The sequence below is a fragment of the Blennius ocellaris genome (assembly GCF_963422515.1).
Source record: "Blennius ocellaris genome assembly, chromosome: 18".
NCBI lineage: Eukaryota > Metazoa > Chordata > Actinopteri > Blenniiformes > Blenniidae > Blennius > Blennius ocellaris.
Window position 1 is genome coordinate 20,238,937 of NC_137667.1, and position 16,388 is coordinate 20,255,324.

General features: G+C 50.3%; 1 protein-coding gene across 4 annotated transcripts in view; it reads left to right on the forward strand.

Annotated features, from left to right (window-relative positions):
* Positions 1–16,388, forward strand: part of bach2b (BTB and CNC homology 1, basic leucine zipper transcription factor 2b) — a 151,113-nt gene that overhangs the window by 72,323 nt on the left and 62,402 nt on the right. For all 4 annotated transcript variants that reach the window (XM_080514108.1, XM_080514111.1, XM_080514110.1 and 1 more), the window contains exon 2: positions 12,498–12,752. In XM_080514108.1, coding sequence (XP_080370234.1) covers positions 12,498–12,752 — 255 coding nt within the window. The remainder of the gene's footprint in view (positions 1–12,497; positions 12,753–16,388) is intronic.

Below are 16,388 nucleotides of genomic sequence, written 5' to 3' on the forward strand. Positions count from 1 at the left end.
TGAATCATCTACCGGAGCTCCAACTGTTCCTGCTGGTTCTGACAGAACCGGGTCAGCAGGCAGTGTTTGTTCCTGCTGGTTCTGACAGAACCGGGTCAGCAGGCAGGGTTTGTTCCTGCTGGTTCTGACAGAACCGGGTCAGCAGGCAGTGTTTGTTCCTGCTGGTTCTGACAGAACCGGGTCAGCAGGCAGGGTTTGTTCCTGCTGGTTCTGACAGAACCGGGTCAGCAGGCAGCGTTTGTTCCGTTCGGGTCTCTACAGTAGTACAGGTCATACATTTCTTAGGTGGGACTTGTTATTGTCATTCAGCCAATGTTAACCTCATTTTACAGTTTGTTTACATTATAAACCACATTACAGCAATTTTGCCTTTTTTTAGATCGCGAGAGCCCCGGGGTAAAAATTATTGTACTTTAAAAAAAACAACTAGTGAATAGACGACTCTTAAGACTATTACAACGTTTTAAGATGACTCTTTTATTACAGTTTTTTTTCCATTTGCTAAAACACAATTTTACAAGCTCGGCTGCTTTTATCAAACGACCTAACAAAATTCACAAAACCACACACTCAAACCACAAAATACCTCATTTATCCTGCAAAATGCAAACACTGCAACCAAAACTATATAAAGCATCATCAAAATCCAGCTTCTGTACCAAGTGGGACACACTTAATTCATATAATCTGATTTCTGTCAAACCAACTGCACAGTGCATCATGTAAAACACTCATCTTTAGTATACTTTGCCATAATACTGAAATAGTTGAAATTGGAGAAAATCATTCAGCTTGCCACATGCACAGAGATGTTTGCAGATAGACACATGCTGCTGATACATGTACTTTTTACATTTTCCACCAAACAAGGCAGTGCATACATTTCACTGCCAACATGGTGTTTTCTACTACACAGGGAAACAATGTCACATGTACTGTACTGCAGTCAATATTGTACTTACATCCACATGTACTCATCGAAGCTCTTTGTTTCTTTGGGAGTTTCTCTCAAATGTCACATTATAAAGTTCATTCCGATTTGGTTTCACCCAATGTGGACAGGCTGACTTGTTGAACGTTGTTAATATGGTGTTGTCTTGAGTGATGTGGCTCCAAATGTCTTGTAATCTGATTTCATTAGTTTCCAAAATCTAATTTACAATGACAGTAAAAAGTCAATTTACTTTGGTAAAATTGCCAGTCTAAAAATTGTCTCAAGTACTAGTAAAAACTAGCTCATATAGAATGAACTCAGAGTAAAAGTTACTTCGTTACTTTTTTGACAGTGGGGAGGAGAATGCTCTCTCCTGAGGAGTGCAAGAAAGACTGGACGTAGTTGTTCTTAATGAAAAGAGTGTTCCTATTTGGATGTGTTGTGGCGGCCGTTATATTCCAGGCCTCTCACCCAGAGGATTTTGGGAAAAGGGGCGGGGTTTGAGTTATCCCGTGCCCGGGCTGTTGCGGGCTTTTCCAGTCGAGTTCTGTGGGTTACGAAATAAAGACGTGTTCCAAGATTCAGCTCTGCCTCGTCCTTCGTCCTGCCACATTGGACCACTGGGGTCACCTGGAGGGTCTCCACACTGTCCTGCTGCTGCAGGCTCCGTCAGGCGGTGGAGGGGGGCAAGGCTGAACTCGGAGCTGGCTCAGTCAATCCGTGGTGCGTGTTGCTCCTGGGAGAGAGCCTCGTGGTGGTGGGAGAGAGCCTCGTAGTGGTGGGAGAGGGCCTCGTAGTGGTTGGAGAGAGCCTCGTGGTGGTGGGAGAGAGCCTCGTAGTGGTGGGAGAGAGCCTCGTAGTGGTGGGAGAGAGCCTCGTAGTGGTTGGAGAGGGCCTCGTAGTGGTTGGAGAGAGCCTCGTAGTGGTTGGAGAGGGCCTCGTAGTGGTTGGTTGGAGAGAGCCTCGTAGTGGTTGGAGAGGGCCTCGTAGTGGTTGGTTGGAGAGAGCCTCGTAGTGGTGGGAGAGAGCCTCGTAGTGGTGGGAGAGAGCCTCGTAGTGGTTGGAGAGGGCCTCGTAGTGGTTGGAGAGAGCTTCGTAGTGGTTGGAGAGAGCCTCGTAGTGGTTGGAGAGGGCCTCGTAGTGGTTGGTTGGAGAGAGCCTCGTAGTGGTTGGAGAGGGCCTCGTAGTGGTTGGTTGGAGAGAGCCTCGTAGTGGTTGGAGAGAGCCTCGTAGTGGTTGGAGAGAGCCTCGTAGTGGTTGGAGAGGGCCTCGTAGTGGTTGGTTGGAGAGAGCCTCGTAGTGGTTGGAGAGGGCCTCGTAGTGGTTGGTTGGAGAGAGCCTCGTAGTGGTTGGAGAGAGCCTCGTAGTGGTTGGAGAGGGCCTCGTAGTGGTGGGAGAGAGCCTCGTAGTGGTTGGAGAGGGCCTCGTAGTGGTTGGAGAGAGCCTCGTAGTGGTTGGAGAGAGCCTCGTAGTGGTTGGAGAGGGCCTCGTAGTGGTTGGAGAGAGCCTCGTAGTGGTTGGAGAGGGCCTCGTAGTGGTTGGAGAGAGCCTCGTAGTGGTTGGAGAGAGCCTCATGGTGGTTGGTTGGAGAGAGCCTCGTAGTGGTGGGAGAGGGCCTCGTAGTGGTTGGAGAGAGCCTCGTGGTGGTGGGAGAGAGCCTCGTAGTGGTGGGAGAGAGCCTCGTAGTGGTGGGAGAGAGCCTCGTAGTGGTTGGAGAGGGCCTCGTAGTGGTTGGAGAGAGCCTCGTAGTGGTTGGAGAGGGCCTCGTAGTGGTTGGTTGGAGAGAGCCTCGTAGTGGTTGGAGAGGGCCTCGTAGTGGTTGGTTGGAGAGAGCCTCGTAGTGGTGGGAGAGAGCCTCGTAGTGGTGGGAGAGAGCCTCGTAGTGGTTGGAGAGGGCCTCGTAGTGGTTGGAGAGAGCCTCGTAGTGGTTGGAGAGAGCCTCGTAGTGGTTGGAGAGGGCCTCGTAGTGGTTGGTTGGAGAGAGCCTCGTAGTGGTTGGAGAGGGCCTCGTAGTGGTTGGTTGGAGAGAGCCTCGTAGTGGTTGGAGAGAGCCTCGTAGTGGTTGGAGAGAGCCTCGTAGTGGTTGGAGAGGGCCTCGTAGTGGTTGGTTGGAGAGAGCCTCGTAGTGGTTGGAGAGGGCCTCGTAGTGGTTGGTTGGAGAGAGCCTCGTAGTGGTTGGAGAGAGCCTCGTAGTGGTTGGAGAGGGCCTCGTAGTGGTGGGAGAGAGCCTCGTAGTGGTTGGAGAGGGCCTCGTAGTGGTTGGAGAGAGCCTCGTAGTGGTTGGAGAGGGCCTCGTAGTGGTTGGAGAGAGCCTCGTAGTGGTTGGAGAGGGCCTCGTAGTGGTTGGAGAGAGCCTCGTAGTGGTTGGAGAGAGCCTCGTAGTGGTTGGAGAGGGCCTCGTAGTGGTGGGAGAGAGCCTCGTAGTGGTTGGAGAGGGCCTCGTAGTGGTTGGAGAGAGCCTCGTAGTGGTTGGAGAGAGCCTCGTAGTGGTTGGAGAGGGCCTCGTAGTGGTTGGAGAGAGCCTCGTAGTGGTTGGAGAGGGCCTCGTAGTGGTTGGAGAGAGCCTCATGGTGGTTGGTTGGAGAGAGCCTCGTAGTGGTGGGAGAGAGCCTCGTAGTGGTTGGAGAGAGCCTCGTAGTGGTTGGAGAGAGCCTCGTAGTGGTGGGAGAGGTGGAGCAGGGGTGGACGGACACGATCACCTGGGGTTCTTCCTTTTCCCCGGATCACCACCTCTGATAAGGTGGACTCACAGCCAGGTGTTGAGTTGCTGCCTGCCGCAGGGGAGATGTGGGGCCACAGGATTGTGTCCAGTGGACCCGATTGAAGCGATGCGATCTTGAGTGACGGATTGTGGGCCACATCGAGACCCGACTTCGCTTGATGCTTGTCCCAGAGCTGCTGGATCACTGGATTTCCTCCTTGAGGCTGGTGATCGTGTTGGTTTCTCCAGTGTGTTTGCTGCCGTCCACCTTGGCAGGGCGACTTCCTCTGGCCGGGTGGCTGGGCGGCTGGACGGCGAGGCGGCTTGGCGGCGGGGCGGCTGGACGGCTGGGTGGCTGGACGGCTGGGCGGCGGGGTGGCTGGACGGCAGGGCGGCTCTGGCGGCGGGGTGGCTGGACGGCGAGGCGGCTGGGCGGCGGGGTGGCTGGACGGCTGGGTGGCTGGGCGGCGGGGTGGCTGGACGGCAGGGCGGCTCTGGCAGCGGGGCGGCTGGGCGGCTCTGGCGGCGGGGTGGCTTGACGGCTGGACGGCTGGACGGCTGGACGGCTGGACGGCGAGGCGGCTGGGCGGCGGGGTGGCTGGACGGCTGGGTGGCTGGACGACTGGGCGGCGGGGTGGCTGAGCGGCTGGGCGGCGGGGTGGCTCTGGTGGCGGGGTGGCTGGACGGCTGGGCGACTCTGGCGGCGGGGTGGCTCTGGCGGCGGGGTGGCTGGACGGCGGGGTGGCTGGACGGCTGGGCGGCGGGGTGGCTGGACGGCAGGGCGGCTCTGGCGGCGGGGTGGCTGGACGGCTGGACGGCGAGGCGGCGGGGTGGCTGGACGGCTGGGTGGCTGGGCGGCGGGGTGGCTGGACGGCTGGGTGGCTGGACGACTGGGCGGCGGGGTGGCTGAGCGGCTGGGCGGCGGGGTGGCTCTGGTGGCGGGGTGGCTGGACGGCTGGGCGACTCTGGCGGCGGGGTGGCTCTGGCGGCGGGGTGGCTGGACGGCGGGGTGGCTGGATGGCTGGGCGGCGGGGTGGCTGGACGGCAGGGCGGCTCTGGCGGCGGGGTGGCTGGACGGCTGGACGGCGAGGCGGCTGGGCGGCGGGGTGGCTGGACGGCTGGGCGGCGGGGTGGCTGGACGGCTGGGTGGCTGGACGACTGGGCGGCGGGGTGGCTGAGCGGCTGGGCGGCGGGGTGGCTCTGGTGGCGGGGTGGCTGGACGGCTGGGCGACTCTGGCGGCGGGGTGGCTCTGGCGGCGGGGTGGCTGGACGGCGGGGTGGCTGGACGGCGGGGTGGCTGGACGGCAGGGCGGCTCTGGCGGCGGGGTGGCTGGACGGCTGGACGGCGAGGCGGCTGGGCGGCGGGGTGGCTGGACGGCTGGGTGGCTGGGCGGCGGGGTGGCTGGACGGCAGGGCGGCTCTGGCAGTGGGGCGGCTGGACGGCGGGGTGGCTGGACGGCAGGGCGGCTCTGGCGGCGGGGTGGCTTGACGGCTGGACGGCTGGACGACGAGGCGGCTGGGCGGCGGGGTGGCTGGACGGCTGGGTGGCTGGACGACTGGGCGGCGGGGTGGCTGAACGGCTGGGCGGCGGGGTGGCTCTGGTGGCGGGGTGGCTGGACGGCTGGGCGACTCTGGCGGCGGGGTGGCTCTGGCAGCGGGGTGGCTGGACGGCGGGGTGGCTGGACGGCTGGGCGGCGAGGCGGCGGGGTGGCTGGGCGGCTCTGGCGGCGGGGCGGCTCTGGCGGCGGGGTGGCTCTGGCGGCGGGGTGGCTCTGGCGGCGGGGTGGCTGGACGGCTGGGCGGCTCTGGCGGCGGGGTGGCTCTGGCGGCGGGGTGGCTCTGGCGGCCAAAACGACTACTCAATTACAGTAATGCGAGTAAATGTCATTTGTGTGTTTCCACCTCTGCTTGTAGTGAAGTACAGCCCCGCCCCCAAACAACATGACATTGAATCCCGGCCACGTCTCCACAGTTTAATGAAACTGGAGTCGGACTGGTTGAGATTTACAGTGATACATAGACTTCTTCTGGTTTAGTTTCCAGACAAGCATGTTTTTCTTTCATTTTAAAAATCCTTATTCATTTTTAATTATAAACACTAAAATGAATTTGTACAATCCATATTTCTATCTCATCCCCACCTGACATGAACACTCTTGCCCTTTCAGATTACATTGAACTCCATACTTACTTATACATTATTCGTCACAATTACCTCGGCCACTAGAGGGCACTGTATGAACGCTCAGATTTACGACAGAAAAAACAGCCCATTAATTCTTGTTGTCTTGAAAGTTTGTCAAATGAGCTTCGCATTGCTTGAGTTTATCTGGACTGCACTTCATGCTGACCTTTGTTTGAGGTTTGTGTTCATCTCAAGTTGTTTTAACAGGTAGGAAGTCAAAAGTACAATTTGCTAGATGAAGTTCTTTGGCCTCCAGACGACACGTTGGTGAGCCTCGATCCACAGCTGTTGATATGCGTGTAAAGCAAAGAAAGGATTCATCTCAAATTTAACATCAAAACATCAAATCACTAATTATTGAATAATATAAATGTTCATTCTCCTGAATCATGTCTTTTGCTAACACTGGAGTTATTTGGAACTATGGATGGACTTTGGTTCTTTTTCTTTTTGACCCTGCTGAATATGAATTTCTCAAACCAGACAGGCTATAATGAAACTGCCTTCCCATGTGTTTCTGCATTTTGGAGTTAAATTTGCACTTTGGGGAGTCTGCCAGGGATATAATGTTCTTTTCATGTTTCCTGATTTTGTGAATCATTTTTGCAGGCAAATATAAAAAGAACTGGAATGAATCAATTCAATCAGGGATTAATTGAATACATTGAAAATGAGAGATTTAAAAATGTCATTGAGCTTCAGGCAATGAATGTGCAAGCATCGCGGAAGTGGTATTAATGCCACTGTGGAAACAATGAAAGGTGTGCATGAGACATTTCTACATGTAGAAGGCTGGAAAAGCAAGTATAGGCAGCACTGAGCATAATGAAAGCGTTGCTGAGTGCAGGCTGTGATTACCTGCAGCTTCTTCTTGTGGATCTCATGTACACTCTGGCGTGTGGGCTGCAGCATGCATCGCCTTTTACAGCTCGCCGTGCCTGTAATTGGTGTAATGAAGGAGCGCAGAGCTCACGGCTCTCCAGCCGCATTAGTCTGCTTTCAGCCTCCCTCACATCAGGAGCGGCCAGCACTGAGTCTCACTGAGTCTCAGTCAGCTCTGACTCCTGCTGGCTGCTGCTCATCACCAACATGCCACGCTTCTCATCTGCAACCTGCGCACAAGTGTAAGCAACTTTCCAATAAGGTTTTCTGTTTTTACAAGAGCTGCCGTCAACAGCTGACCCAGCAAAACCAAAAAAACTGTATTGTGCATCCATCAGCATTTTCAATGAGAAGTCTTCCATAACCACCTCTTTTGGTGTGTGTGTGTGTGTGTGTGTGTGTGTGTGTGTGTGTGTGTGTGTGTGTGTGTGTGTGTGTGTGTGTGTGTGTGTGTGTGTGTGTGTGTGTGTGTGTGTGTGTGTGTGTGTGTGTGTGTGTGTGTGTGTGTGTGTGTGTGTGTGTGTGTGTGTGTGTGTGCAGCATCTGAAGTTCCAGTGAAGCGAATGTGCATTCCAGGGTTGAAATGGCATGTTTAGATTGCTCTGAACCTCGCAACCACATCTGGAAACATTATTCTAGGACGACAGGTCATTATCCTGGGAAACCAACTGAGAAATGTTTGGTGGAAATAAGTCAACTGTACAACAACAAGAACTCCAGCAGCCACTTTGGGTTGTGGTAGTTCCACGCCCCGCTCAGATCATGGCCACAGCGCTCTGAGATATGACTGGGAGTTCTAGCGACGCTCAAGCCAGAGAAATGGCTTGACATTGCTGAGTCATTTCCACTTTTCATCCGCAGTAGCTAAATCAGACACAGTTGTGACATTTCGGGTGACGAGCCACGTCGTCAGCTAAAAGCACTTTGCAAATCGGCCTGGCGTCCACATCGTCTGTCTGGGAATGTTTTCCACATGTTTTTCAGACTCTTAGTATGAAAATATAAGATTTAGCAAGACTGGAACAGTTGTGAAAGGTGATTGTCTCAGAACTTGTGGCAAGGCTGAGGAAAGGAGAGGCTAAACCCAAATAGCTCGGACAAGCCCGTTGTTAGTTAAGACACTGTTCCTGAGAAATAGCACTTTTCCCCAAAAAAACTGCACCCTATTTTCCTTATTAGGACACAATTTACAAAGCACTGCACACTTGTGTCGAAAGTGCCCTTTGTTGTCAAAATGTGATCTTTGTTTTCAAAATGAACAGCACAAAGCACAAGTAGGACACTGCACTGCTAAATACCAAACACTCTTCTCTCACTGTGTTTTCATGAAGTAAAAAAAAATGATGCAGTCTGAAAAAAATGACAACTTCAACACAAATCAGAGGGGCCACTGCAGTGCCTGCCTGTACATTACAAATCAAAATGATGTTAGACAAAAAAATACAGCACGGTATTGTACACAGTACAGTATGCAAATATTTACACCACATCTGCATCGATTCTTTCATCAACATAACAAGCTAATGTTTTCTCTGGCCAAGCAGCTTGGAAAGAAAGACCTGGTGTGTTCGATCCAGTCCTGACACGCATCAACAGAAACATCATCACATGCCAAGACCATGATTGCAAGAGATTTTTCCTTACATACGGCTGTCGCTCCTACACCTTCCACCTCTTTGCAGACAATTCCTCTCGAGGGTTCAGAAAGGGAGAATGTGGCGGCAGAGAGTCAGATCCCACTGTGTGTCTGCTCCGGCTGGGTGTCACTCTTTCACCTGTCTCTTTCATTGTCATTCCATGAATCAGAACATTATCAATGACAGTGGGATGAACTTCATCTGGAATGGTATTTCTTTGCCTGGGTCTTTGCCTGGGTCTTTGTCAGGGTCTTTGTCAGGGTCTTTGTCTGGGTCTTTGTCAGGGTCTTTGTCAGGGTCTTTGTCTGGGTCTTTGTCTGGGTCGTGGTCCAGGACCAGGTGCATGGGAAGGTCCAGGTTCTGGTTCTGGCCATGGCCGAGGTTGTCCACATCCACATGCTCGTCTTCCACATGACCTCTTACGCCTCTGAGATCCACTGTGAACAGCTCCTGCTGTTTCCCAGCAGGTTTATAGTGAGCAGTTCATTGGAGAAAGTGTTTTCAGCTTCGACCTGTCGTGTCTTAACCGTAACAACTGCTTTGGACCAGCGTCCCAATTCTGCCTCCTTGGGTTTACTTTTTGAAAAATGTGTGCAATGATTGAAAAGTGTGTTCAAATGAGCAAAAAAATGTCTTCAGTGTTTTGCAAACATAGTTTTGGAAACTGTATGCAAACCATGACAAGTGTTCAAGGCTTTGACACCAGAATCCTGTTATTGAGAAATCTGTGCAGTCAGTTGGTGGCTGTGTGCAGTGAATGGACTTCTGTGCCTCATCAATCGAGAAAAACTGTAATAGTTAGAAGACGGAAGGGATCAGAAGAGCAACATGTGGACGTTCCAGGAAGATTTCAGATTTGTTGTGGATGATATTGACTTGGCAGGCCTGCAGTGTGTCCTGAACAGGCCTGGCTGAGTGGAAATGCTTCACTCTACTAGTGTTGTGTCCTAGAAATACAGGGCACACATGCCTCCAAGGTCCAGCTTTACTGTCTCATTGAACTGGAGACGGAGACGGCCAGGGCTTAGTGTCAGCAGGATGCTGCTGCTGGTCCAAGTATCCATGCCTGTGGTCACTTTGGGAAACATGGACACAAACGTTTTCATTACTCAGACTCAAGGTGAAGCACTAACTCTCCACATGACAAGGTTTTCACTTCTCATCAGAATGCCTCAGGACTCGCTGGGTGGAAGTTTCCCAGTGAATAGGGATTGATGGGATCCAGCATGTACCAGGAGGAGCTGCAGAAGATTGTGGGGCGCAGGGGTGTCTGAGCTGCTCCACGCTCACTTACTGCCTCCACAATTAGGAAAGAAAAGGTTTTCCATCAACCACCTCACTTTAATCATGTTAGCCTAAAATACTGGCTGGTGTCTGTTTGTACCTTGAGGAAATGCCAAATAGCAATGAAGCAGATCATTACTAGCACAAAAACAAAATGTTTGTCATGAAAAGTCCCTGGAATTCATGCCCAGTTTATTGAGAACGTCTTAATTGACATCTGTGAATTCACTCATATGATTTCAGGTTTAGAATATTGATTGTAGATGTTGAGGCGAACCTCTCTACCTGCTTTTCATTAGGAAAGGACATAAATAACTCCAGAGTGTGAGTGGTTGACCATGTGGTGGTCTGTAGAGAACATCAAGACACATTTACTCATTGACTTGGTGTTTTGTCCTTTGGCCTTCATGCTATTTGTTTGCAGATGCATTCACAACCTACACAATCAGTGAGTGTATATTTCTGATTTCCACTGAAAAATACCTTTGAAGAGATGATTATCATGAAGTACTTTATAGTTGTGGTGCCAGCCTATTGTTTGAGCCACACCTGCAACACAACCACAAACAGTGTATTTGCTGGACGTGCTTTTTCTGACACTCCCAGCTCATCACCACAGTTTACTCACCACCAAGTTATCTCAGTACTGAGTTAACTCATCACTGATTTAACTTACCATGAGTTATCTCACCACCAAGTTATCTCACCACCAAGTTATCTCATCACCAAGTTATCTCACCATCAAGTTATCTCAGTACTGAGTTGACTCATCACTGATTTAACTTACCATGAGTTATCTCACCACCAAGTTATCTCACCACCAAGTTATCTCATCACCAAGTTATCTCAGTACTGAGTTAACTCATCACTGATTTAACTTACCATGAGTTATCTCACCACCAAGTTATCTCACCACCAAGTTATCTCAGTTCTGAGTTAACTCATCACTGATTTAACTTACCATGAGTTATCTCACCACCAAGTTATCTCAGTTCTGAGTTAACTCATCACTGATTTAACTTACCATGAGTTATCTCACCACCAAGTTATCTCAGTACTGAGTTAACTCATCACTGTTTTAACTTACCATGAGTTATCTCACCACCAAGTTATCTCATCACCAAGTTATCTCATCACCAAGTTATCTCACCACCAAGTTATCTCATCACCAAGTTATCTCAGTGCTGAGTTAACTCATCACTGATTTAACTTACCATGAGTTATCTCACCACCAAGTTATCTCATCACCAAGTTATCTCACCACCAAGCTATTTCATTACTGAATTAACTTATCGACGAGTTAACTCATCACCCAGTTATTTCATTACTCAGTTAACTCATCTCTGAGTTATCGCACAACCGACTTATTTCATTACTGAGTTAACTCATCTCTGAGTTAACTCACCACCAAGTTATCACATCCAACCAATGATGGCTTCACCAAGGACTTTGTTCATTTCCATTGGAGATGTTTGTTTATGATGAACAAGTTGTTGTCACTGATTTCTGGTTTGACTTCTGTGTTGTCAGACTTTTCAATCGTAATGAAACTACTGTTCAAAACAAAAGATGAATCTCAACTGGGGTCATTTTTTTCTCATGAAATATTAAGCAGTATGTTCTCTTTTATGGGAAAACCAGTAAGTTGGAATGAAGTGGACTTAAAACAAGAAGCTGTACAGTATCCTGGAAACAGTGTGGGCAGATGGAAGAGGGAAACCTGTGAATTCCACACATGCTGAAGCTGCAGGAGACACGGGAATCTCTCTGAGCTCCTCCATGCTGGAAGCTCGCTGGGTCCACTGTACTTTGTAATACAAACTGAAGTAGCATCATCTGTGATTGACACTGAATCAGGTAAATATATGCATAAGATAGAAAAAGGTTTGAATCATTATTTTGAGAGCATGTGCTGATGTGCTGATGGAATCTGAACTGGTTGGAAGCTTATTTCACTGGATTTCCCACCCTGTCTTTTTTATTTACACTGAGAGAAAACTTTATTTTGGAGCTCATCCTCCTTTACCTGCTCCAACCTGCTTATTTCCCCGCCATTCCTGACATCCCAAGACTCTGGAATCGAGGGAACTTCACACACACATTCTGTTATGACAAGAAGTCAGAGGAGAAAACAGGAAGCAGATTGTCCTCATTCAGTGGAGCACTTCTCCTTCTCCTTCAGTCACTGAGTGCTTCCTTTGGTTTGCGTCATTATTTGGTCATTATCAACACTAGGAAGTTGTATTTTTCTATTTCCCTTCAATTTTAAAACATTAAACATTAAAAACGTGTGTCAAAATAGCAGCGAAAATTCATTGAGCCAGCATTTCTTTCCAAACCCACTGAGTCGGGATCTCAGGCCTCACACCACTAACTTTACCAGCAGTTTAGATGGAGGCAAGAGCCAATGATAGCAGCTCCACAAATGATGAGAGCTGCTATACACCTGACTTGATCTACATTAGTGTGAGTTGTGGACTTTTTTCTGCAAAGTATTCATCGGTTCTTGATAGAAAACCACACTGACAGACGTATTGACAAACAATCATTTAATACTGATACGGTGTTTATTGTTGGTTTGACGTGAAAAATCTTCTGAATGTTTCTTCTTGCAGATTTACTTTAGTTCCTATTGGCTCCAGTCTGTCCAGAGTTTCTGTTCAGATGTGTTAACGCAGTGTCTCCTGTCTGGCCGATGTTTTGTGCTTCTTTTTGCATCTAAAGCACATGTAGGGGAAGACATTTTGGTTTCAGACCAAACAAAGTACATCTTTAAGAAACACAGCCAGCGTTTTGGTTGTGGGTGTGGGGGGTTGTGTGTGTTCTCTCTGGGCCTGGCTGTAAGACCCCCCTCTTTTGTGCTTCTATTTACAGGGCGTGAGCGGAATGTCCGTGGATGAGAAGCCTGAAGCCCCTATGTACGTGTATGAGTCGACGGTTCATTGTACCAATATCCTCCTCTGCCTCAACGACCAGCGGAAGCAGGATATCCTGTGCGATGTGACGGTCCTGGTGGAGGGCAAGGAGTTCCGAGGGCACCGGGCCGTGCTGGCGGCCTGCAGCGAGTACTTCCTCCAGGCGCTGGTGGGCCAGGGGGAGAATGGCCTGGTCGTCAGCCTTCCTGAAGAGGTAGGTGCACCAAAATGCAACTTCCAGCATCCCGAGGAAGGTGACTGAAGGCCAGCATGAGGGACAGACTGCAAGGAAGCGTTACGGAATACAGTCTGCACATTAGGCTTCCACCCGCACCTTCCACAGGCAGAAGCAGTTTGATGACACCAGAAATGTATTCTGATTTCAGGAGAAAAAGCACAAGGGTCAGGTGGACTGAGGACTCGACTGACCTGTACTGATTTATGTTTAATGATAAAGTTCAACATTTTCAGTCCTTAAGATAAAAGCCAACATCATCGGTCAGTGGGTTCACATGGGAATGACTGTTCCAAATGGGAATGTCCAATAGTTATAAAAACGTATGACTATAAACTCAGATTTGACCTTCAAAAGCCTACAATGAAAAAAGAAGTTTAGAAATCATCAGAAAGTGTAAAAACAAAAGCTTTTCAATTAAGTCAAAATCATGCAATAAGAGAAGATTAAATATTGAGTAACAATTGTCAACGACTCAAATTCAAAGACAAAATTAATTTTAAACATGAAACATTGGGAACTGATCGTATTTTCAAGCAAACCTGCAAGAAGGAAACAACACTTGAAAGCAAAGACTTCTTTACAATGAAGTAAAATACTGAAATTACATACAACAACCGGAACTCAGAGTGAGAGTGAACCTGAGCAGTAAAGAATACACTCAACATGCCAAGAAGAAATCCAATACCAGAAACATCCAAAAACAAAATCAAGAGTAAGAACTAAATGTTTAGAGAAAACCCAAAATATTGAGAGTGAGATTTTTTGGTGTATTTCTCGAGTCTTTTTCCTCCCGTTGTGCTTGACAGTGTTTTAATCTGATTAATTGCGTGCTGCAGGATAAAGACTCAGCCAATGGTGTGACTAAAGTGTATTATTGAGCATGTGGGGCTCAGATTGCTAATTAGCACCTGTCAGCCTCCGCCAACGACAGCAACGCCGCCGCCGCCGCCATTCTCAGCAGGCTTGTAGCACTTCTGCTGGTGAGATGAATGCCTCCCCCTTCCCCTACCCCCACCACCAGCCCCCTACCACACCACCAGCCCCCTACCCCCTACCACCACCACCAGCCCCCTACCCCCACCACCAGCCCCCTACCACACCACCACCACCAGCCCCCTACCACCACCACCAGCCCCCTACCCCCACCACCAGCCCCCTACCACACCACCACCACCAGTCCCCTACCCCCAACACCAGCCCCCTACCACACCACCACCACCAGCCCGCTACCCCCACCACCAGCCCCCTACCACACCACCACCACCAGCCCCCTACCACACCACCAGCCCCCTACCACACCACCACCACCAGCCCCCTACCACCACCACCAGCCCCCTACCACACCACCAGCCCCCTACCACACCACCACCACCAGCCCCCTACCCCCACCACCAGCCCCCTACCACCACCACCAGCCCCCTACCACACCACCACCACCAGCCCCCTACCACCACCACCAGCCCCCTACCACACCACCACCACCAGCCCCCTACCCCCACCACTAGCCCCCTACCCCCACCACCAGCCCCCTACCACACCACCACCACCAGCCCCCTACCACCACCACCAGCCCCCTACCACACCACCAGCCCCCTACCACACCACCACCACCAGCCCCCTACCCCCACCACCAGCCCCCTACCCCCACTGCTGCTCATCTCAGCTCTCCTGCTGTCACATTAAACTGATCCACTTGCACCCCCCCCCCACACACACACACATGCACAGTATTACTGTCACACAGACATGCATGCGCGGCTGTGCTGCGGCGAGCAGCGGCTCCATGCTGGAGCTTTAATAAAGCAGCCTGTCAGACAACAGCTCAGTGAAACAGAACGTCAGCGTTAGACGGTCGTCTGGTTTCAAATAAACTTTTTTTCATTTTGATTTCTTTTGCACTCAACTGAGAGAACGACTGCGAGGACGGCTGGCGGCACTGGAAGCCCCGCCCCTTTCCTTCAGCAGCAGCATGAATAAAGCCTGAGCTGCTCAGGGGTGAGATATCGTGTGGAAAGCAGCGTCGTACCATGTGTTTCAGGGGTGAGATGTAGTGTGGAAACCAGCGTCGTACCATGTGTTTCAGGGGTGAGATGTAGTGTGGAAACCAGCGTCGTACCATGTGTTTCAGGTGTGAGATGTAGTGTGGAAACCAGCGTCGTACCATGTGTTTCAGGGGTGAGATGTAGTGTGGAAACCAGCGTCGTACCATGTGTTTCAGGGGTGAGATGTAGTGTGGAAACCAGCGTCGTACCATGTGTTTCAGGGGTGAGATGTAGTGTGGAAACCAGCGTCGTACCATGTGTTTCAGGTGTGAGATGTCGTGTGGAAACCAGCGTCGTACCATGTGTTTCAGGTGTGAGATGTAGTGTGGAAACCAGCGTCGTACCATGTGTTTCAGGGGTGAGATGTCGTGTGGAAACCAGCGTCGTACCATGTGTTTCAGGTGTGAGATGTAGTGTGGAAACCAGCGTCGTACCATGTGTTTCAGGTGTGAGATGTAGTGTGGAAACCAGCGTCGTACCATGTGTTTCAGGGGTGAGATGTAGTGTGGAAACCAGCGTCGTACCATGTGTTTCAGGTGTGAGATGTAGTGTGGAAACCAGCGTCGTACCATGTGTTTCAGGGGTGAGATGTAGTGTGGAAACCAGCGTCGTACCATGTGTTTCAGGTGTGAGATGTCGTGTGGAAACCAGCGTCGTACCATGTGTTTCAGGTGTGAGATGTAGTGTGGAAACCAGCGTCGTACCATGTGTTTCAGGGGTGAGATGTCGTGTGGAAACCAGCGTCGTACCATGTGTTTCAGGTGTGAGATGTAGTGTGGAAACCAGCGTCGTACCATGTGTTTCAGGTGTGAGATGTAGTGTGGAAACCAGCGTCGTACCATGTGTTTCAGGGGTGAGATGTAGTGTGGAAACCAGCGTCGTACCATGTGTTTCAGGTGTGAGATGTAGTGTGGAAACCAGCGTCGTACCATGTGTTTCAGGTGTGAGATGTAGTGTGTGTACTATCAATCAATGTATTGTTTTCTTATGACCAAAGCTTTGTGAAGTGGGTCGGCGTGAGATATTGTTGGGAACATGCCAGGGCCGCTATCGTCCCCATTTATTGACATCCTTCATGAAACAAGCTGAAGTTCATGTAAACATATATGTGCTTTCAGTTTGCCTGCGTTTTGCAACTTATTTACAAACAGTTCATTGAGGTTTGACATGTTTTCTAACGTGTTTACATGAGGGTGATGCGCTGAAACAGGGGTTTAATTGCAGCCGCCATCGAGGGGACGGATTCAGCTCTGAGATATCCAACATGTCACAGCTCTACAGCAAACACATCTTCATTTGTCACCCCCCCCGAAATATTCGTGGTGGATGTGTCACAAAGTCAAGAGTCAAAGAACAGGACAAACAGTCAGTCAGCTGAGGAAATGACTCCGAATCTAAAGGCACCGTATTTTACTGTATGTGAGGAAACACAAACAATAAGAGATGATGCGTGTGCTCTCTGTTGAAGACTCTCAGAGGTTATGATTGGCGTTGTACATTATCTGTTGGCACAAGCTCCTACCAGTATTTCATATTCATGTGCGTGATATGACACAAGCCTTTAGTAGAT